This window comes from Lichenostomus cassidix, chromosome 1Ab (genome assembly GCF_008360975.1).
Source record: "Lichenostomus cassidix isolate B80296 chromosome 1Ab, HeHo_3.0, whole genome shotgun sequence".
NCBI lineage: Eukaryota > Metazoa > Chordata > Aves > Passeriformes > Meliphagidae > Lichenostomus > Lichenostomus cassidix.
In genome coordinates, this window is record NC_139481.1 from 4,703,959 (window position 1) to 4,727,526 (window position 23,568).

Genomic DNA, 23,568 nt, shown 5'->3' on the forward strand with positions numbered 1-23,568 from the left:
TCTCACCAGGAACTCAAATTGAACCCTTATGCAGTTTCCTGTCAAGTTTTTTTCCATCAGTGAGATGCCCTCCTACACGTGCACTAATGCCCCAGATCCCCTGGAAACCGCTGCAATACAAACATTAATTTCTTTGTGAAAAAACTCCCCATAACTGTGGTCCAAGCAGATGACCAGAGCTGAAGGCTGGTGGTCCAGCCATGGCCCTGACACACAGAATGTGACTGACTGGTGGTAGGTAAGAAAAGCTTGCTGGTACACGAGCTGCACAGGGAGATTAAACCCATCTCCTTCAGCAGCTGAGGAGAGAAAACTCACAAAGTTCTTTGTGCTGGGATTTACACATTATCCTCCTAATGAAACACTAATGAATGAGACAAGGCAACAGTGGGGTTTTTGACAGGTAATTCACGTGTCACTGCAAAATGCTTCAGTCAGGTGAGAGATGAAATTGCATGTAAAGCTGGGTCTGTGACACAAGAACTGCTGTTTGACATGTAGTCAAACCTCCATCCTGACTCCTTGTCAGGTAGCCTCCCTTCATCTTGACTTGGTTTTGACAGTGCCTGTCCTCCTAACAGGCTGATGATCATCAGTGGTTTGAGAACATGAGCTATTAAATATCCCCCAATTATCTTGTGCTTGTCCTTCTTATATATTACAGAAGAATATTAAACATTACAGTAAATGTCCCACCCAGATTGGAAGATTTTTTAGGACAGAGATGAAGTTATTTGCTATGTATGTGTATAAGATTGGGGTGCTGCCATCCTTGCTGCAGGGGCAGACACAGTCTGAAGAGGGATGACAGGGAAAGGTAATATCATTGTTGGTCAAAGCCTAATTCCATGTGGATTATGAGTCAGAGCCCTTTGCTGTAGCTGTTTTCAAGCATGATTATATCAAGCAGTGCCACTGGCCTCTGCTGCAAGGAATTAATTTTTTTTTTTGCAAATGTCCCTTTTTTTCCAATCAGCCCAGCTCAGTGAGGGTCTGCAATGCCTCCACAGTTTTTAGACCTCACCTCTAGGGGAGACCAAAACTGCTTGTGAGCGAACTGATTTAAACACAAACAGGCTCAAATCATCCATACCAAATCTGTTTGAATTTTCCCTGATGCTAGTATCCCCTTAAACCATGTCAGAAGCCACGTCCTTCACCCACAGACCTGGCTCCACTTCCACAGTGAGAGAGCTTGAGGGATTTCCCATGGTCTGTGGTGTTTTGTGAGACAAGAACTGTAGCCTTTCTTAGATGCCCTGCAGATGAAGGTGAGCCTTTGTGGTGCTAGGGCACAAACAGGCCCTGCTGGCAGGCGCTTCATCCAAACTTCCTCACCCTTATTATTGGGGAGGAGGCATCTGACTGGAACCTGAAGGAGACATCACCACTTTGAACTCATGGGAAATCAAAAAAGCCAGTAATTAAAATGATCTGGGCACCAAGCCCACCTCTGAGACCACCCTCTCTACAGACCATTTGTCTCAGGATTTGGAAATCACTCCTTTTGCATCTGACAGAATGATGCTCATTCCTTCCCTTCCCCCCCTCAACAGACAGAAATGACTCACAAACTGTGCTGTCAGATGTACAAAGTAAACAATCCCAAAAACTGATTCTCCTTGCCTTCTGTTATTTTTAAAAACATATAGAAATGTCAAGTATTACTTACAAATTAGTAGATAAAAACAGAACCGCAAAGGTATGGATTTTAAGATGTCCTTTGAAACCATGCAGTTTTCATATAAATGTAAATCTCTGCTTTTAAAGTATTTCTAGTAGCTTCTTGTGGCCACTAATGTGTTTGGAAGGAGTGCTGTTTACTTAATTATCATCACTTTCTTTTATTATAGGGCTATGGGAGAAAAAAAATCTCACAAGAGAAACAACGTTATCTTTACTTTCTCTCTGCCCTACTAGCTTTTACCATTTTCAAGGTACATCAAACAAACAAATAAAATTAGGTCTGATCCTAAAGCGGAGTGTGTAGCGTCAACTATTTAAATTATATCACAATCAAATGAAATTATTAACAAATACACCAAATTCCCTCCCAACACAGTGATGACAAAAGCCTTTTTTGGAGGGAGGGAGCAGCTTTGCAGTAAACTCCTTCTGTGCACGGATTAAACGCCTCAGCAGCACGCAGCTCTTGAGAACACTTTATTGCTCTGTGCATACACGCATAGAATATAAATTATTGCTTAATTATGTACTGTTCCAGCAGAAGCAGCTTGCAGCATCACCAATAGGTTGCGGAATAGCAAGGGGTTTACTGGAAAATTGCCCTTATGACAAAAAAGCAGAGATGGAAGGATAAATCTAACTGGGTGATGGAGATTTAGTGCGGCGTCCTTGTGAGATTATATCCCCACCTGGGTTGGGACTTAATGCATTTTCATCTTACACCACGGACCAGGTAAACTGCAGAGTCTGTCATGATACTGCATTGTAGCCACTCTCAGAATGTGGTTTGCATTTGGCCTTTGGCTTCGTGCCTCACAAGGTGCCAGCAGTGCCCAGTGCATTCCAGAGCTGTGTGCCTGCTGAGTGTCACCTCCCCTGTGTCCCTTTCCAGTGACTGCTGCTGCACAAGCTAAAATGTCTTGTGGCACCAGATAATGTGTCCTCAGGCACAGCCCCAAACACTTAATGGGGACCATCCTTAGGCTTGTGTAAATCAGTTTCATAAACATAAGGAACAACGTTACAGCAGCTGAGGGCTGAACTCCAGTTTGCTCTGCTGGTACAAGTGTCAGTCCTTATTTCACACTGCAGATTTGCACATGGTGACATTTCTGTGACCGTGTCCCTCGGGGCTGGGGACTGCACTGGGCACCCATGCTGTGCACTGCAGCAGCCAGGGAGCTACAGCAATGAGCAAGCACTCTCTGAAGCTGTGAGTTGGCACGGAAGGGAAAAGCAACACTACTCAGCTAAAGGCACGATGGTTTGAGGGACTAGGGAGAAAAGAAAGCTTTCAGATCAAAGCCAGAGTGAATAACCCTCTGATTACTTTAGCAATGGTGATTCCTATGACCCACCTAAAATAACCTAGCAATAGTAAAGTGGGTTGACTACAGCCATTAAACAAACATAATGGGTCATGAACTTACAGCCACAACACAACAAGAATTGTGCCAGTTGTAGTACTGGGATATAATTTCAATTTTACAGGGAGCAGAAAGGAAAGAAAGGGTCTCAATGTTAAAATGAAGAAACATTCTAATCCAAGGTTAGTGAAATTATCCCATCCATGTGCTGGCAAGCATCATGCTTGGCAACATACAGAGGGTTCTGGCAGGTTCAGCCTATCCATTCATTTTTTTCAAGTGGCCAAAGGACTCTGCTTGTACAGCTGTCAGGATCTTACTGCAAAAGTCTCTGGGCTCTATTACTGCTCCCTTGAGTTGACCTGCCAGGAGCAGAAAAATCCTTTCTATATGTGCTGATGCAGTTACTGAGATGGAATAGTCATAAATCAAAATAAGATGCCATTTTGTCTGGTCAACACGAACCACTTAGTGCAGAGCACCCCTATGAAGTTTACATCATCACCATGAATGCCTGCAAGCAACAAACTGGACTAACCCTGTACAGCCTTAAAGGATCATACTGAAATCTTCCTTCCTGTTGCAGAGGAAATAGCCACTCATCCTCTGTAGCCCAAACAACTACATTGCATGATCAACTCTGTGTGCCCTGGAAGAGCCAGGCTGGGCAGAAATGACAAAACCCCTACTCATCTACAGTTTCTACCAGGTCCACCTGTTTTTTTAAGAGAGTTTCCAATGTCCAATTGGACTCTATCCAGACAGGTTAGACCAAGCAAATGTGGCAGTGACTTGCCCAAGGGGAATGTTGTTTTTCTAAGCTGACAACCTGAGGAGCCAAGAAGGTGAATCTAAACCTTGCTTCAGCCTCTGCATTTAACAAAAAGTTCTGCCACACACAGAAATTTCCTCTCCATTCCCTCTGCAAGGATTTCCTTCTGTCTAGCAAATCATGCCAGTATTAATCTCCCTTCTCTTGCATGTGGGGTCTTCTTTCCTCTTTGATGCCAGGCATGCAAACAGCTCAGCAAACTTTTCTTTAAAGAAGACCAACCCAATAATAAATTCCAGCTTTGTTTTCATTGTCTTACTCTGGCCTTGATGCAACTTGCCATTGGAATTCAGAAGCCAGCAAGAGATCAAAGACTTACTGACACTATTACAGGATATGGAACAACCACTGAATCTTAAAACACACAGAACTTGTTTTCCAGGGCTGTGGGTGGGAAAGTCTTTCGTATTTCTACAGAATCTGTCTCCCCTGCTTTACTTCTACTTTATTTCACCTTCTGTCAGGCCCCCAAAGACCTACTGACATCCCTGAGAAGCAACTTGATTGCATGCCCTCCACAGACTATGCTAAGTTCTCTGTTCTCATAACTTTAGAAGGACTGATGCTTCTGCCAGTATTTCCTATCCTGGTGAGGGAGAAATTACAAGTCAGTACAGCTGACTCAAAATGAACACACAGAGGAATATGAACAGTTCTTCTTGCTGAAAAGCCAGACTGAGCTGACTCCTTAATTTACTGTACAGCAAGTTCAGGGAGACAGATTTGAGCTAGGACAGAAAAACAATGAGTTTAGAGGTGTGCATACACTACTTGCCCTGTCTTTTGCTCCAGACTGTAAGATCTCTGCACCTCATTAAATAAGTTTTTTCTCTGCTTCTCCTAAGTGCTAGTCCTCTTCCATGATCAGGTACAAGGTTGGTGGAATTGTGCTGGTATTTCTTCCTCAACAGCCTGCAAAGTGCACATCTAGGAGCATCAGAAATAAGCCACAGGAAAAACAAAAAAAACCCCCACAACACATTTGAAGGTTGACTTTGAAGTCAGCTGATAAAGTTTCCATGGAGATCAAATGCTATGGAGTTGACAATAAATTCTCTTGTTGAGCCTTTACTTCTGGAGGGGAGAAGGCAAAGAACAATACTTCTAAATGACTACACTCAGCAGTACAGTTGTGTTATTGAATTGTGAAAAACATATCTACATCCCACTCCTATTTTCCTATGGAAGGGTTCACTCTTAGGTCTCAACATTTCAGTGCTAGGTGTGCCAGTATTCACCTAGAGAATCAGCTATATTCCCGGAGTATTGGAAAAAAAATAGCATCTAGTGAAAATAATATTCTGTGAGAAAAAAGATGTAACTCTGCATTTGAACTTATGTTGCAAATGAGAGTTATGATTCCCCTTCAGGAGTATTATAACATGAAATTATAAAAGAGCACTTCAGTGGCTGATATGCAGTGACACACAGTACTGTGAAAGTGGCTGATCTTTCATATTTCCAGAGAGTTTCCTATTTCTGTGAGTGCCACCATTAATAAATAAATGCAAAATGCATTGTTGGTGCACCAGAGAGCAGAGGGAAGTACTAGAAGTAAAGATGTAACATTCTCCCCCAGCTCTGCCTTTTAAGCATAACATATTGTGAGCCTTGTCCTGCCATCAGCTGAGCAACTGCTTTCTAGCTGGGAAATGCCAAACAGACCACCTTGGCATTATATTAACCACAAAAGATGGCAAAAGGGATATATGTCTACATGGGTGATTTCCTAAATATTTCTTTTTTGAGTGAAAATAAGAAATTAGCATTCAAAAGGAAAGTGCTATCAGTGGCTAAAGGCTGATTACTAATGGTTAAATGGTCTGGATGAAGAAGTTCTACCCCCATATCAGGACATGTATATGTGCAGTGATCCTGCATCCCTACATAGATGTCTGGACAAGTGTCCATCAGTGTTCTAGTTTTGAAATACATAAGAGCCACTCTTCAGACTCCCTGGCCTAAAATGGGACCAAGGAACATGATGCACAACCAGGTCTGTGAGAGACATCACAAAATATACAGGGAGAGATGTTTTAAAGAATTGCTTGGGTTGGAAAACAACTCTAAGATCATCGAGTCCAACCATTAACTCAGCACTGCCAATTCCACCACTAAACCATGTCCCCAAGTGCCACATCTACTTATCTCTTGAATGCCTCCAGGAATGGTGACTCAACCCCTCCCCTGGGCAGCTTATTCCAGTGCTTGACCACCCTTTTGGTGCAGAAAATTCTCCTATTATCCAATCTATAGCTTCCCTGGCACAATTTGAGGCCATTTCCTCTTGTTCTATTGCTTGTTACTTGGAGAAGAGACCAACCCCTTCATAGCTATTATTTCCCATCAGGTAGTTGTAAAGAGGAATAAAGTTTCCCCTGAGCCTCCTTTTCTCCACAGTTAAGAACCCCAATTTCCTCAGCCACTCCCCATAAAGAGGCACAAATCCTTAAAAGTGATGAAAAAGGACATTTTTAGAAACAGGTTGACTCTTATTTCCTGAATATGCATGTGTTTGGCCTGCTCTGAGCTCTGCTTCTCCTCAGAGCTCCAAAAACACCCTCATCAGCTCCTTTTCTGCCTTCCACAACACCCTTGTAATGTGTTTGAGGGTTTTAAACAATCACAAGCCTTTGAGAGGTTTAATCATTTAAAGCCTATTAACGCTGTACATCAACTCAAGCTCGTTCCAACTTGAGGCCTTAAATCACTTTAGAGCATAATGCAAAATTTAACCAAAAGCACAAGTAGGAGCCAAAGAGTACACGTGTGTGGTGGGGGAGGCATGGCAGAGGGGACACTCACTTTGTTGTGCTGCTCTCAAAGACTTTCACAACCCATTTATGGCATCTCTTGATACAAACCAGCCTTTGTCTCCATCTGGAGGTCAATCTACATGAATAAGTTCTCATAGTGGTCTGTAGGGAGTTTTGCTGAATTTTTAAGCTCCTCTGCAGTCATCATTAATTTAGTTCCTCCCACAGGAATAGAACATGATTGGTATCTGATTTTTTTCCAGTGTTCCAACTTTTTTTAAATTGTAAACACTCTTCAGAGTCACCAAAGGTATGCCTTTGTGAAAACTGTATTTATCCCAGGCTTCATAGTTTGGATTCCAGTGACTTAGAGTACATTTTGGCTTTTCTAAAGATCACATGCTGCTGTTTAAGATCTGTGTGCATACACTTGTGCACACACTTGTGCACACACATGTTCATTTACACTTGCCTTTCCATAAGGGGAAACTATAATGTTGTAAACTTTCTAAAACTATTCCTTTTCAGAAAGAAGCACGAGAAACTGAACTTTCAATGAATAATGTTGTGGAAATGAAAAAGAAAAAAATAATATTACAGGAAATATGTTCTATATTCAATGTTGTGATTGATCATGTCACCACAAGTAAACATTCTAAAGAATGGGTAGAGACCTTGATTATTAATGAGAAATAGAAATCTCAGGTGCCCTGTGGGACCTATCATATTTCCCAATGAATTCCAAAGAATGGCTCTTACTTTCTCCCTTTGTTTATCTTCCTCTTGGCTGCTACTATAAAGGTACTTCATAACTGCCTAGGAGATGTCAGTCACAGAGCTCTGCCTTACACTTGCTGCATTAAATTGCTCCATTTTTGTTTCTTAAATTATTCAGCAGTGGAACGATTATTTTGAGCCGGCAGGACCACAGTTGTGTAGAATAAACACTCTTATTTTCTACCGTCCTGTGCTATTTTCAAAGTACAGTGAGTTAAATTTGGGACTCAAATGACTCAACAGCTGGTAACGATCCATGGCTGCAAATACACAGATGCCTCCTTTGTCATCTTCTAACATATGCACAGCACAGGAGGAGGAAGCACAGCACACAGGCTTGGGGATTTGGAGGATGAGGCTCTCTGTGGAGGTGGGAGTGAAAGAGGATAAAGCTATAGGGACAGCTTGGGTTCCCAGATCCTCTTTTGAAGCCCTGCTTTCTGATGGGGTTTGCATCCCCCATGTGGGTATGAGCCTGGCCATCAGCTCCTGGGCACAGCGAGTAGTGCTTTGGACAGAATAGGTGTTTGTCGCTGTTGAGCAGCTAGCAGAGTAAAGAAAGCATCAGTTCTCAGTGGCAAGAAGGAATGACCTTTATTGTTTTGATTTCATCATATATATAGAGTTCTCAAAAGTCACCCAGATTGGTCGGTCAGAAGCCTTCCCCCAGGCCTGATTGGCCAGGCCTGCACCGTCCAAGTTCTGGGACACTGTTCCAACAACATCCAAACTTTATTTATAAAACACAAGAAGAATTCTCATGGGAAAAGCCTGTGCTAGCCACAGGTGTTCACTTCTGCTATGGGCAAGATTTGAAGCTTTTCTAACCGTGACCTAAGTCCTCTGAGCATGCACAGGATACAAAGAGCAATGCCTCTGCAGCACTCTTAGAGGGGTCAGAAGAAACCCAAATCAGTGGCAGAAGTGGAACTGGCAAATGGCACTTGAAACCCCCAATCTGGCAGACCATCACTGGTGAGGAGGGAGGAGGAGAGGATGAAAGAAATTCCTGATGTTTCTGAATGCAAATGCTAGGACAGAAAAACACCATACTACTACTGTACGCGTACAGCATGACTTCCAGGCCTTTCAGGGCCCATAAAAAAGGGAGTTTCAGACTCCCAAGCAAAGCTCCAAGCCAGTACTTCATGCAAAAATGTCACTAGGCAAAGACAAGAAATGAGCTATGTGAGACTCCAGATCATTTTATTACAGATCTGCGTGGTGAAGCTAAATCACATGAATAAGGGCATTTAACAGCTGGAATAATTTCCAAATAGACTAATTAGAGACTGAATTATTAATGGTAAAATTTCTAATTGGCTCAAAGCAAGGTTACAGCAAGAAACTCACTTGACTTTGCAAAGAATAATGAATATTTGCAAGGCTAGTAAAATTACATGCTTCTCTAAGGAAATTGTTAGCAAACTGGGAAAAAACCCTGAAGTCATCCTAAAGTGTATGTCACAAGACAAAACTGGCAGAGACCTGATAAGAGTGAAGAGAACAGGTAAAACAATAAACAAGCGCAGAAATGATTTATTGCATTTATTTGCAGTAAATTTGGAACAAAATAAGACAACGCAGGAGTCTCTCCCTGAAGGGCTGCCTTGTTAGGCATGCAGTAAAACCCCTAAGTATTTCACTGAAATGTGTTCTCAGTACAAATTACAGACTTAGGAAAGGAAAATACATGAATGTGCAGCTGAAGGACGGCGCTCTGATACGCATGATAAAACGTCATTCTTTGTCAGTCTTTTAATACATTTACAAAGACAAGGGATGTAGCTTTGGCCAGGGATGATTGTGTGCTGAAGCAAGTACCAGAACATGATACTGGAAGTGCCATTTTGTGTTTCCAGCTGGGACAACAGACAGCAGTTCAGCAGGGAGGTGCACAAGGTAGGGAGGGGGAGGATGCAATCACTGCCAAAACACTGGATGATGACACCAGGAGGCAGCCACCCCACTTTGCCCACAGCAGGCACTGATGAGGAGGAAAAGGGTTCTGAAGCATTTAAATACCAAGTCAACCCTACCCTCAAATTAGAAGAAATGCAAGCCATAGGATATTTCAAAACAGCTGAATGAAATCAGCTGACCTGGGAAAACATCAGGCTGTCAGAGATGGTCTTTAAAAGACAATTTTATAAAGCAAGCACAATAACAGAATGTGTGGTGAAGTTGGGTTTGCATGGCTGCAAACCTAGCAGAATCTGAGATGCTGAAACAAGAAAACCCTATGGATGAATGTTCTGGAGAGCAGGTAGAAAATCCTAGAGTTAGATGGATATACAGCTTGCTTGCTGATCATGATACAGGAAATATTCATAAATAACTTGATGGAGAACTGAAAGAAGGGATTCCTGGAGACAATGGAATTTGCCTTGGTAAAGTTACCAATGTGCCAATTCATAGCATCTCAGCTCTTCAAAGATGGAAGTAAAACTGACATTTGACCTTGACAATATTGGCTAAATTAGCTGTCAAGGGAGTGAAGACACCAACCAAAAGAACTGACAGCTTTGCCTTGATAATAAACCCAAACAAGTCAAGGATCTGAATACATTCAAAAGAACTGCTCAAAGCCAGAAAATCTAAGCACCACTTCCTGGGAACTGATGAGGTGGCCACGTCTAGACTTCAAAAAGCAAAGGCATAGTTTTGGTGCAAAAAAACATGCTTTGATCAAAACACGACATATAAAATATCCCACATGGATTTCCTTAGGTAGATGTTTAACTGAATTCCTGTTAGACTAGGTACTTGATAAGCATGAAAGCATCAGGTTTTCCACAGGACTGACATTTGGAAGTAATGTAAAAGATGCTCCTAAGGTTCCAAAAATTGTTATAAAATTACAAAATTACCGGATGGAGCTTTTACTGGTGCACAGATTTTCAGTAATTTGCATGAAGAGAAAACACAAGAACCTGCAAGAGGATGTGCTTGGAGTCATGTATAATTTGAGTGTGACCCACTTCTGTAATAGAATTAAACAGTCTCAAGTAAGATAAATAAAATGAATTAAACAGAGTGAAATTTAGGAGCAGAACTCCAAATGGAGAAACCCTCAACAAGAGAAACTCTTCCACCTTGCAGGGTAAAATGATACTGACAATATTGAAATGAAAAGACAACAGATAGTGCAATTCTGGGTACAGGAGGCTGTGTAACAGTACCATCATGCAAAATGAGATAAAGACTGCTAAACATAATTTACAGTATCCATCTGGCTCTGTACTAGATGAGGGACTGAGAAAAAATCCTCCTGTGGTCAGAAAACCCTGTCGTTCAAGATAAGGAATCCAAGTATAAATTGTACAATAAATACTGAAAATTATGGAAAATAACTTTATAAGCCGTAAGCAATCTGTGATTGCTGTTGATACAGATACATTTGGACTAAACAGAAAAGATGAATTATTAATATTTTTTAGCTTGTTACAAAACATGCAGAATAGCAGTGTAAAACACACTCTAAATCACAGTTTACATGTCCTGGATTCCAGATGAGCTAATACCAGATAATGGCCTGCATTTCATAAATGACTTGTTTCAGCAATTTGCCTGAGAAATTAGATCAAGCAAAGTAAAGCAAGTCCTTATGAGGCACTGCCACATGGGCTAGCAAGAGGAATGTTTGGTAAATATAATAAAGAACCAGAGGTCCTAGCAAACCACATCTGGTCTTGTTAGATTATTATAACACATTTCTCAGCGCTCTGTGGAGATTTCCTGTTCAAAAAATTATGGGCAATAAGGGACAAACCCCACAGATATGTTAAGCCAGCAGTGTTTAAGCATTGTAAAAGAGCTATTTGTCTAGAAACAAAACCAGAACAAATGCTACAAACACAGCCAAGACAAGTGGGGTTGCAAATGAAAGGTTAGATTTTAGTCTGATTCTATAGCTACCAACTGAACATTAAACATCTCAGCTGCAATGAGGTCAGATGGCAGAAGCCTTCCAAAGCACTTTTCTCATTGTTGAACCTGAGAAAAAGTTAGGCAAAACTAAAAGGCACTCTAGCTCCATGCATTTTAAAAACAGTAAGATAATATGTTGACAGCATTTATGTCACGATGGAAGCAACAGTTTTGTATTCAAACACCATCCAGCAATAAAAAAGTTCAAATTAAAAGATTCGTTGGCGGTAAAAGGAATTACTGTGTAACATATGACACACTCTGGAAACATTGATAGCTACTGACTTTTAGATTAGATGGCTGTAGTTGTGTATTTAATTAACTGACTGCTTCAGTTTGTAGATGTTACTCTATGCCCATTTGCTGTTAAAAGAAATCAGTATAGCAGTTGCTATTGACTCGAGCAAAACAAGAAAGAGTAACCTTTGGCTAATACTGATCCACGTGTCTGTGCTGAAGCAGAAAATAAGTTTGATCTCCTCCCAGCACATCTTTATTTATAATATTATACATCTTGACAGAATTTGGCAGATAAAATAAGCTGGTGCCTCTCATTTCAATTAGTTTCAGGTTCCAACTGCTGAATCTGGTTATTATTTTGTCTATACAAAAAGCATGCTACTATCAGATGGCTTCTCACTGCATAGGTACTTCCACTCTGTATTCAAGTCAATTATAAACCTTCTGTTAAGCAGTTTCAAGCAACTGGCTTTTTGTGGCATGCTGTCTTTTTCTTGTTTTTTAAACCATGAGTCATTCTTGTAGCTTTTCTGCAAACCTCTCCCATTCTTTCCACATCGTTTTTTAGCGTTGACACCTGATTAGGACGTCCAGAAATAGCTTTGCATAGCCCAGAGATAACCCCACCTCACGGTCTCGTGGCATATTCTATAAAAAATAACACATTTAGCAGCTGCATTGCAGTGAGAGCTCCTGAGCAGCTGGATGATCCCAGCAACTGTGATTCCAGAGACCTTTTCAGAGCCACTACTCTCTGAGAGGGAGCGTCTTGCTCTGTGGGGATGACTGAGGATGACAATTGGTTCCCAGTTGTGTGACCTTGTCTTTGTCCCCACTGAAATGTGTATTGTTTGAGCACACCAAATGATGGCTTTGTAAGCTGAGTGACCCATTCCACCACACATGGTTACACTGAATCTCTTTTCACCTGAGAACTTTATCAGTCATCTTTCAAATCACTGACAAATAACGTTGAGCCAAAAGGTGATCTCTGCAGCTGGACTAGAAACCAACCCATATATAATGATAATTTCCAAATATTAGACGAGACATAGCTAGTTTCTAATAAATTTAAGCTTTCTGTATTTATTTAGTATACTCTTAAAGTTTGAATCTGAATGTTGTGCTGTAGTAAGTTAAATACCAGACAGATATCTGAGCAGATCAGAGCAAAATGGGCCCCATGCAAACTAAGCTTTTAATTACCTAAGAAACACCAAGCTCATCTGGCAAGCCATTGCCCATAGTGTTTTGACACTCACAACAAACCATTTACAGACATCCCCACAAAGACCAGACAGTGCTTGCACAAGGTCCTAGCAGATTTCAAATGTGTTTGTGGGCACAGAGAGAGCTGATGTCTAATGTCACCAGCACAACATCACTAGAACAAAAATACTTGTTACTTCAGCGCTTAACTCCTCTTCTGGGACTACAGAAGCTTTCCTCTATGTCACACACTGATCTGTGTCACCCCACAGTACAGATAAACAGATGATAAAATGCACTGAAGTGATGATCTGCCCGGAGGGCAAAAACCCAGCTAAACAAAAATCACCAGCAGAAAAAAGAAGAGAGAACAGAAGTAGTGGTGTTCACTTTGAGACGTTCACCCAGCGCTGTGTTTGGGACTTGATGCTCACACCCTTCATTTCAAGTAACTGCACGCTTTGAAATTTGCTGCTAACAGAAAGTTGGATGGCATTTGTAGGAAGGAAAGTTAGAACATTACATGGGAAATGTTGGATGACCTTGGGGGCTGGTGTAGTAGGAATGGGAAGAAGCTGAAAAGCCCAGAGCGTCAGGGCATGTACCTGGGGAATAATAAACAAAACCTCTGCTGTAAATTGGGAGAGCATCAGCAGGAAAGCACAAAGGTGGAGAAAGGCCTGGATGGGTCATCCAACTGAAGGATGACTCTGGGTCTCCAGTGTGACAGGCATGGAAATAGCAAATACAATCACAAAATACTTCAGGCAAGGAATTACCAGCAGGGGAAGGAAACCATCACACCACTTATGCAAGGCATTGATTAGACCTTGCTAGGGAATGGTCCTTCTCATCCATATTTGAAAAAGGCAAGTACAAACAAGAACAGGTGGCAGAAAGGGCTGCTGGACTGATAATTGTTCTTATAGAGAGAAGTCTACAAGAAAGTATATGCAGAGTGGGAAAAAGAAAACAGAGAATACTATTGCTCTTGATTTATACAAAGAAAGAGACACATAAAATGAAGGTTACATTTGACTCAAGCACAACTGATAAGTAATAAATACAGATTATAACTTTCAGCACAGTTTCTAGTTATCAAAGTGTCCCATTGAGAAGTAGGATAGTGTTGGTAATAACATCTGCATAATCTTCAGATTTTTCTTACTGAGCTTACTAAATTTAAGAGTGACAGTATTACTTGCAACAATAGAATACTGTACTAAAAAACTCAGATGGCCCTTTCTACTACCACAAGCTACAGGCACTGTTTTGTGACAGCAGTAAAAAGTAACTATGGCTGGGTGATCCTTGATGTGCACTAGAAGGAGCTTGCAACGAAACCAAGTCCAGATCAAGTAAAACAACTCTGAAAACATTTTCAGTGACTTAGAAATGGAGGGAAAGGTCGAACATGAAAACATGAAAAACACATTTCTTCAAAAACCACCATCCTTACCTCCCATGAGGAAGAGAAGTCCTGCCACATACTGCATAAGGCCTCGATCCCAACAGCACCCCAGCACGCCGATAATCCATCCAAAGAGGATGATGGCCACGGCCATGCCCATGAAGCCAGCTGTCATCCTGCGCAGATCTGCAGTGGAGGAGACAGAAAACAGCATGAGTGGGAGCAGTGATAAATCAGCATCATCAGGGGTTCATAACAGTCTTAATCCAAAATGCTACTGAGCTGCAAGGACTTCAGTGTGTGTTGGCATGGGATGATTTAAGTGAGGATGATTCAGAGCGAGGACAAACCATAAATTAAGTCACTAGCCCGGGCTGGGGAGAGATAGCAGGTGACTTTTACCACCCAATGAAGCTCAGTGCAGATGCACTCAAGTGACTTGTGACAGCTTGTTCAGGAGCTAGAAGTTGTAAAATAGCCTCAGTGCAATGCTGTGCCTAATAACTCTGGTCTCTGGGCACTAGCACAACATGTGTTTACATCCTGCCTGCTCATCTCTGTCCCTTACTCCATGGCATCCAAAGGATGTCCTTGCTCAAACTGATCAGCAGAGCAGTTTCTGTGCTTTGTGCCAGCACAGACATGACAGAGGATTCACCTCAATTCTGACCCTGTGTGATCTTGGGCAAGTCACTGAGTGCCTCTGGGCCACAGCTTCCCACATGTAAGTTGGGCCAGAGTGTCCAGGGGTGGTAGGAGTGATGCACATTACCTCCAGACCAGCAAGGCACACAGATAGTCTGGTGTCAGACAACATTAAATGCACTGCAGAGCCACAGCTGGGACAGAGGACACATCATTGTCCTCCCCTGTTACCCAGATGGTGATTTTACCAGATTATTTTTGATGAGGACATCTTTGAGTGCTCCAGGGAGCACTAAGAGTAGGGGGAGGGCAGGGTGCTGGAGTGAAACATTTTCACTCCTCAAGTGAGGACTGAGAACTACATCTGATGTCAGTGAAAGGGGTTGACCTGCGTTTATTTCATAAAAAAAGGAAAAGGGTCCCCAAGTCCTAATGAAAGGGATCCTTAAGTTAAGACCTGGCTATATTGCATATTTGCTATCTGGAAAAAGGATGGGACTATGGGACTGCTGGGATCCCTCTTCTTACTGCATATACTGGGAAAACAAATTCTGCACAGTTGGTTTGGATGTGAAATCTGGGCAGTGACACCACCTGGCAACTGAAAGAGCAAGGACTGTGTGAGCTAAAGAGCATCTTCACACCCTCTGATAATGGAACAGATGGGGGCATCTTCACTAACATTTGATTATTCCCTGTCCCCCTTTCATGCACACATAAAAGTTTAAGCACTGATATGTCAAGAATATATGTACAGAGAAATTCCAGCCAAGTCAAATCTCTAAACATTTGTTTCCTTCTCGAAACTTTTTTTGTTTTTGCATAGCAATGATTTTACTTTTTTATTTTTTTCAAGAAACAGAATGCTTATGACAGAGGAGAAAGATTTGAAAACTGTGAATCATCCCCCAGTCTCTATGGCAGCTTTTCTCCTTGGCTGGCCTTTGACTATTTCTCAGTTTCTGTTATTTTTATGCTTTCCCCACATTGGATAAAAGAACCACTAATACCGCAGCGCAGATTCAATCAAATTTGTGAAGAGTGATAAATTACCATCCTCAGAGATTTACAAAACTTCATATCCAAAATGCTAAGTGTCCACAAGGCCTATAGGTAGTCTAGGGCACACTGGTTTGATTCAGTAGAAGGCAGTTTGCTCAGGTTTGTGTTCATTCTAGCACTTTGTATGCAAGATCAAGTTGCAGAACACAACCTGTCCCTTGAAGCTATAACTCCTTCCTGCAGATTGTCACTGATTTTCCAAGGACTCTCTCTGACAACAAAACCAGGTCTTCAGCCCACCAGTAACCAGGCCCTTTTAACAAGATGCACACCTCAAAATATGTATTTTTATCTTAGGTTGTGTGACTGTCCCACCACATTGGAGTATGTTCAAGGAGCTCTAGTGCAGGAAAAAAAAAAAAAAGCATTTCCTGTAGGAACTTGTACTTCCCCCAGGCAATGCTAGTCTCTGTTCCTTGGGAATTTCTCAGAGTGCTTTCTAAAACAAGCACTAAATATTAGTAAGCATCTTTGAGGATTGAGTGTCTTCCTACTTTTTCAGTCCATGAAGGCCCGGGCTCAAATTGAAGATGAATAAAACATAAAATTTTTACTGTTTCCTATGTCATCTCCCATAAAGGCACAGCTCATCTCTCCAAGGTGCTGCACTGCTCTGTCAGCCCTACAAAGCCCTTCCCATTTAACTTGTGACTGCTGACTCCAGGTAACACCACTTGCCTGTCCTGAAGCAAACATTCCCTAACAACCTGCTTCTAATGAGCTCAAATAGCTCTATTCAGCTGCAAAATGTCCAGAACTACTCAGATCTACCCCAGTGCCTGGCTGATGGACCAAGTTTTCATAAGCATCCCCACATCCTTGTACACCAAACTAAGGAATGGTTTTTATCCTGCTAAAATCAATGGGAGTTTTGCCATGAAACAGAAGAGTCAAAGGAGCAGGACCAAGATTTCTAGGCCAAATTTTGATGTTTGTTTCCCTTGACCTCCCTTCCTGATGCAGTCTGAAATCCCCTTTCTAACAACAAAAATCCAAACCGAACTTCTTTATGGATTCTTAGTTTTCGTAAGTTCAGTGAGCTTAGTTTAAGATTGCCACTGCTTGGCCAGTTGCAAATCTGTTCCTCACAAGTCCATCCAGTAGGGCTTATCTGAAACAAATATAAACTTTCTTTTCTATTTAAAATAATTTGGCTTTTGTCTCACCATAAACATTCCTTGAGGGGAGCCCTTGCAAATGGCAGTGCTGGGAAAGGATGTTGCAAAGTTGGTTTCAATAATAACCTGCACTTGTCCAACAGCATCTTCCTGGTGCTGCTCACCTGTCAGCACCCACATGAAGCTCAAGTCACTGCTGGGATCAAGTCTATTAAAATGATTCTTCTGTGGAAAAGTACTTAATGTAAATAAACCAATCATCACCCTCAGGCTATTTAGAGGAATAGGAGCCTATATTCCCTGGACTCAGTCCCTATTAATGGGGTTGTTTATGATTACTGTTTTGTTAGTCTGGTGCTTAACATGGAAAAGACAGAAGAAAAGCAAAGATTTGCATTGTGTACTCGAGGCAATATCTAAATTTGTTCTGCTAATTTAGGGTGGAGGGATGACATATAAATAAACAATAGCTCATCAGTACAAATTGATGGGGTTTTGTCTGAGTTTGATTGGCATTGATAAGACTCTGCCTGAATGCATCCTGCAAAGGTAAAAAGGGTCATGCTGTCATGTAACACCACTTTATGATGTTTGAGCACATTCTGGGTTTGATTTATTTTTATGAAATTGCTTTTATTTATTTTTAGACTATGAAATTAATAGTTCTCTACATTCTTTCTCTCTTTGAAAACCTCTCTGAGTAATGGGATCTCAGGGTCATGGCATGACAACACCAATCGACTGAAGGAGTGACTATACCAGCAAAAAACATCATTGAATCTTATACAGCCAAATGGGAGCTGCAGCAAACAGCCTTTATCTCAGTGCATCATGGGCACTGCTCAGCTGGTCCTGCTGCTGATCCCCTCCTGGGTATCAATCCCCAGTCCTAACACTATAACAAAGTGCACAGATTGCAGGGGCACTAGGAATTCCCCTTCTCCACCATCTAGCAAACCAGACCTTTAGAAATGTAGCTACAAGGTGAAAGTAAGGAATGTATTACATTGCTTGTTCCATGACACCTAGGATACAGAAGTTGATTTTTAATACTCTGCCTATTTGACTACTAGTTTCAGTGATTTACTGTGTGGACATAAATACCAACATCAGCTGTGGGTGAAAATGCAATATTATCTTTCCACATGCGTTTTAGAAACACCTTCTTCACCCTTTTTCTTTTTGATGTCAACTAAAAGCTATGAGTGAATATCTTCTCTTTGGGAGACTTTTCATGTCTAGCACTGCCACAGGTGCTGCTACGTGTAAAAGGCAGAGAAATCAATCCTGACTCAAAAAGAATATGTATCATCAAGCAAGGAATACAGGTGTCATGTTCATGTAGGCTGGGGACAACAAATTTCTTGACTGATAACACTGGAGAAAGGACAAGGAATGGAGAAATCCTATTCCCATGATGGAAGCTGAAATGGTAAATTTGAAAACCATAAGCTTTCTGAATAGTGGTGAAAAGAGAAATATTAGCATTTTAGACAACCTCCTTAAAATACAGACAGATTCTCATAAACCAACATATATTTCCTAAAAGCATTTTACTTTTCTGCTGGGAATATTAACTCTATAGGTTTTCTAAAGATAAAGAAAGGCAGAAAAGCTGATTAAGACTCATTTATTTCCAAGCAACATGTGATGGAAGGTTCTCTCTGTCAGTCTGCAAATGCCCCTGACCTTCCTCTCACCCTGATATCTGTCCATCTGTATTTGTTATGAGCAATAAAGTAATTCATGCTGGTTATCACATCATGGAAGAAGTTTCACACCCCAGCAGCTGCAAACATAGCATGTTCTGATTCAGCTTTGCTCCTTGAAAATTTCAATATGCCTTTTTGACTTCTGATGTTTTGTCCTCTTCCTTGAAATTGCAAGTCACCTTTCTAAAGCGAGGGCTCAGTCTTCCTGTTGATATCTATCTTCCTTTCCACAGAAGTTAACAATGCTTCCAAAAAACTAGAGATTTCTTTCCTCACAACACATACAGGAAAGACTACATGAGCCTCTTGTGAAAGATGGGGAAACCAAGTCAAGAATAGTCAACATTTCCCCAACTACATGAAAAGTTTGTGGAGAGTGTATAATTAAATCTGTATTTTCAGGCTTTCTGGACAGCCCTTGAACCACACAGCACTGCTTTTGCTTTCAGAACTGCTTGTTCTCAAGTGGTTGCTAGCAGATCAAACTACAGTGCTTGTCACCAGACCTTCAGAAAGTGCAATATTGCTGCAAATAGTATTTCAGAGAGTCCATCCTACATGTCCTCTATTCTTCTCCCATTAGAGGAAGGTCTGCAGTGAGTAAGGACCCTGAAGTTTGTATCCAGAATATCAAGAACAGCTTAGGAGACTTTCTGGGTATAGCACAGTTCTTTTCTGAGGTGTCCCACCAAAGGGAAAAATTGAAAAGGAAATCACAAATGTATTTCTGTGCTCCTCTAGGAACAGATGTCAGGCTATACTAACGTCACAAGTAGAAATAGACTGGGATGGTATAATTCTTTAGCATAATCCTTCATTGCAGGTCACTGTGATCTATGCCCTCCTGTACTAAATTCCCTCTGATTTGTCTTTAGCAGGGATCAAGAACATTTGTACTTGAAAATAGTCAAAATCACCCATTTTTCTTCTTTTTCCAAACAAATGTATGTATTGGAAATTGTTCAAGAAGTGCACACAGCCCTAGAGCACAATTTACCAGATTTCACTGAGCTTTGTTTAAATTACTTCTCTTATAAAGAATCAGCAACACAAAGGTGTCTTTCTCTGACATAATCCCTTCTCTTATCTCACCCCAAAATCTATCAGGGGGAGCATGACAGAATTGAACAGATATGTCTTTTATGGAATGCCAGCCCTAGCAGCTCCCAGGTAAAATGAACAAGTGAGTGTTAATGCAGGTAATTTTGAGTGGCATCTTCTAGCTCTCACTATTCTCTCTGCACAGCTTAAAACTGTATTTTGGATAAGGCTGGCAAATAGAGGGTGAGGGTTTTAATCTGTTCTTTCCACTTCAGGTATGAAGAGATAAGAAAAGAAATATGTATTAGTCTATGTGAGACTCTGTTAAAATCTCTGACAGCCTTTCACTGAATCATGTAGCAATCCAGTCCTCAGTTTAAAGATCACTCTAATGCAATCTCAATACATACAGCCCACTCCAACCAAAGTTACAGTAGATTATATTTCTATGTAAGCATCTGCACCAGAGAGACTCAGAAATATGCATGTCACAAACATAAACTAAACAAACACAACTCTCTCAAATCTGAGAGAAAGAACAGCAGAAGACCCTCACCAAAAGGGAAACCAGCTCAGTCAAGGATGAAGTGAGTCCTCTTAACTCAAAAGGTACAATGGTCTTTATAAGACACGTGCATAACTTCTCCTAAACCAGAAGGTCCCATCACCCTCTGTTGGCTAGAGATTGTTATTCATGTGATAAACTGTTAAGTGACAGTTTATCACAAGACACTGCAATTCCTTGTCTCTGGTGAGCTGCCACAAAGCACCAGAGGAGAGGGGATGTGCCAGACCAAGTCACACACTGGTGTTACTGTCTGAAAGCAATTCCTCCACAATTTGGGGGAAATTACAGGGGCCTGAGAAATTCTCAGCAGGGGCTGAAAGCACTATCTGGAGCTCAAATACCAAGTTGTGATTTCATTCTTGCCTTTTGCTCAGGTAGAGCAGAGAAGAGACAAAAGAGAGCCCCTAGATAATATGGGAAGGATTTAAGGAGGCACTAGAGAAGGACAGAAACAAGGCTTGTTTAAGTAAAGGGCAGAAAAGGGTAAGAAAAAGCATCTCATGAGGGTGAAAAGAAGGATTTGTCTTCAAGTGACTTTATGATATGGATATTAGAGAGCTCAGTGCATAAAGGGGACATTAGTACAGCAGGAATTTAACACATCTGAAGCAGTTCTACTGCAGAAGGCAGAAGAGAATGTCTTGGAAGAAAGATGGCTGTGAATACCATTCCATAGAAGGGTTCAGCCTTTTGCTCCAATCCTACTTTCCCTTATGCTCAAAAAGAAGCTCTGGCTAGAGAATAAGAGGATATTTTTAGTGTCTGTTGTGTTGTTACTCAGCTTTGAGTGATAGCAGGCTAAGAACAAAATAAAAGCTTTGCCCTTATAACCCTGATTGAGAGGGCCACAGTAGATGAGCCTATGCCAAAGAATCATTCAACTTTACTCTGCCATACCCTATTCTACCCTGCCCTACTCCATACCATTCCCTCTCCTTCTCTGGTTCTGGTGAGGAGATTTTCTCGGAAAATACCTGAAGCTGATAATTTATATTTCTTCAGTGATGTTCAAGAGCTGATCTTAAAGAGTCTTTCTCTCTCTAGATTTACTACCAGTGCTTTTAGCACTGCAATATATTTTCATCTAGGAATATTTCCAAGCTTTGGTCCCAGCAGAGTATACTTGCAATTTGCCCAATCAACCCTTTCATTCTTCTTTTCCTTCTCTCCTCACAAACAGGGAAGAAAGTCTGAGGCATCTGCAATTTTGGCCACTCTTCTTCATATGCATAACCTTAATCCCTCCTGCTCCTGCTAGGTGAGGCCACACAAAGCAAACATTTCTCACTTGTGACCAAGCTAAGAGGCTTTTCATTACACAGCTTCCGTGGATTACGCAGGTGTTGAAAAAAACTGAGACACTTGAAATCAAATGGCTTCTGCTCCATTTCAGTGAGGACTTTGGGACTTTATGACATCAAAGCTGTGCCTTTTTAATTTTTCTCCTTTCCTGTGCCTTTGAAGAACTCAGATAGAACAGACTTCTTTATGTTGGTCATCTCTTATTGACCTCTACCTGGAGCCACCACAGCACAAGTATGATCTTGATAGGGAGGAAGGACAACACAGTCCCACAGCATCACAGGTGTCCTACTATGAGCAGACTCTGCCCTATTACAACCTGGTTTTTATATGCTGGTTACCATCAGGGTATCTACATATCCACTAAACTGAATTTTACTAAGATATAATCTTCAGTTAGCATCTCTTGAACTACTTCTTGCAAAGGTGGACAGGGCTCATCAGGGCCATAAAGAAGCAGAAGGAAAAACAGAACAATATTTTTTCTTTCCTTTTTCTTTCCATGAAGGAAGAATAATGGACAAAACCAGATGGATAATTGAAGTGAGTGATGAGAAAAATTAAAGAAAAGCTTGCATTAAAGATGAGAAATGGAGTGTGACAGGAAGCAAAAAACATAGTTGTATGTAAAACTCCAGCATCAGACAGTGTTAAGAGTCTTTTGTAAAAAGCAGATTTACCCTAAGCTTCTCCTGAAGATAAATGAAGTCAAAGATGTGCAGCAGTGGAGCAGAAGAAGAGCAGGAGGAATAATACAGAAATAGAGAGACTTGGTAACAGCTCCTTTGTTTTATCTTCTTCCCTCTGCATTTGACTTCCCTCCTCTGCTGCCTAACCCAGCACCAAAGCCTTGCTCACAATCAGGAGCAAATAAAACATTATGCCAAAGGCTTTTCTTCCTTTTCATCCCCTGCCCCAACCACTGCACGAGCCTGAGTGTAATCCCAGCACAAAGCCTTCAGAGCAGCTCCTGTGATAAATGGCCAGCATGAAAAAGGCTGGAGGTGGAAGGATGCTATCTCTGCTTTATCAGTGCCCCAGCACTCTGCTCAGACATACTCATTCCACAGATCTCAGCATCACACGCTTTCATTCAGGAACTCTGAAAGATGTATTCTTAGTTTTTTAAAAAGACTATTTAATGCAAGTGAGGCTGGCCTGAGGTGCAGGAAGAAAGGAAGGAGGATGGAGAAGAAGGAGGGAAGAAGTAGAGAAAGACATTTAAAGCTGTGGGAAAACACTGCTCCTTATAGAGAAATTTTGATTTTGAAGTTTACTCTTCTATTAACATTTAAATTGAAAGGCGTTTCTTCCAAGCTCCACATAGGAAACCAGAAAATCTGCATTTAAATAGATACCATTTAAATGTGGGAGAAAATACATATCAGCATTGAATGCTTTCCCATTTTTCTGAAAAGAATTTCTCTTATAGATGATTATTAATTTTTTTATTTTTTTCTTTGTGTGTGCTACAAAGAGAAATGGGAAGTATATTAAAATTCTTCTTGGCACGAGAAAGAGGTGGGGGGGATGGTTGCTTAATGGACCAAACCCCTGATTCTGAGCTCAGATTTTCTGCAGAAGGTCTGCTGGAGCCTGCAGGAGGCAATCCAGCCTGCTACCAGGGTCAGGACCAAGAGGGACATCTGCCTGGGCCTGGGGACATGGCACCCATGAGCAAGGGGCTCCACACTCCCACCGCAATGCCCATCTCACTGGGGATGTCACCAGGTTCCCCATTCCCAGCTGGAGAATCAAACTTTCTGTGGTTTTGTTAGACACCTCTGAGGCTTCAGGACATCTTAGAAACAGAGACCTCCCTAAAAACCACCAAAGCATGGCTCTCATATGTGATGTGGGGCAGGGTGCTGTCTGTCACAGCAGAGAGCTCACAGCTGAGGAGTCAGTGGGG

General features: G+C 41.4%; 1 protein-coding gene across 3 annotated transcripts in view; it reads right to left on the reverse strand.

Moving 5' to 3' along the window:
- The window catches only part of TMEM178B (transmembrane protein 178B), a 192,903-nt gene that overhangs the window by 15,896 nt on the left and 153,439 nt on the right, over positions 1–23,568 (reverse strand). For all 3 annotated transcript variants that reach the window (XM_085049542.1, XM_085049541.1, XM_085049543.1), the window contains one exon: positions 14,257–14,394. In XM_085049542.1, the coding sequence (XP_084905668.1) occupies positions 14,257–14,394 (138 nt within the window). The remainder of the gene's footprint in view (positions 1–14,256; positions 14,395–23,568) is intronic.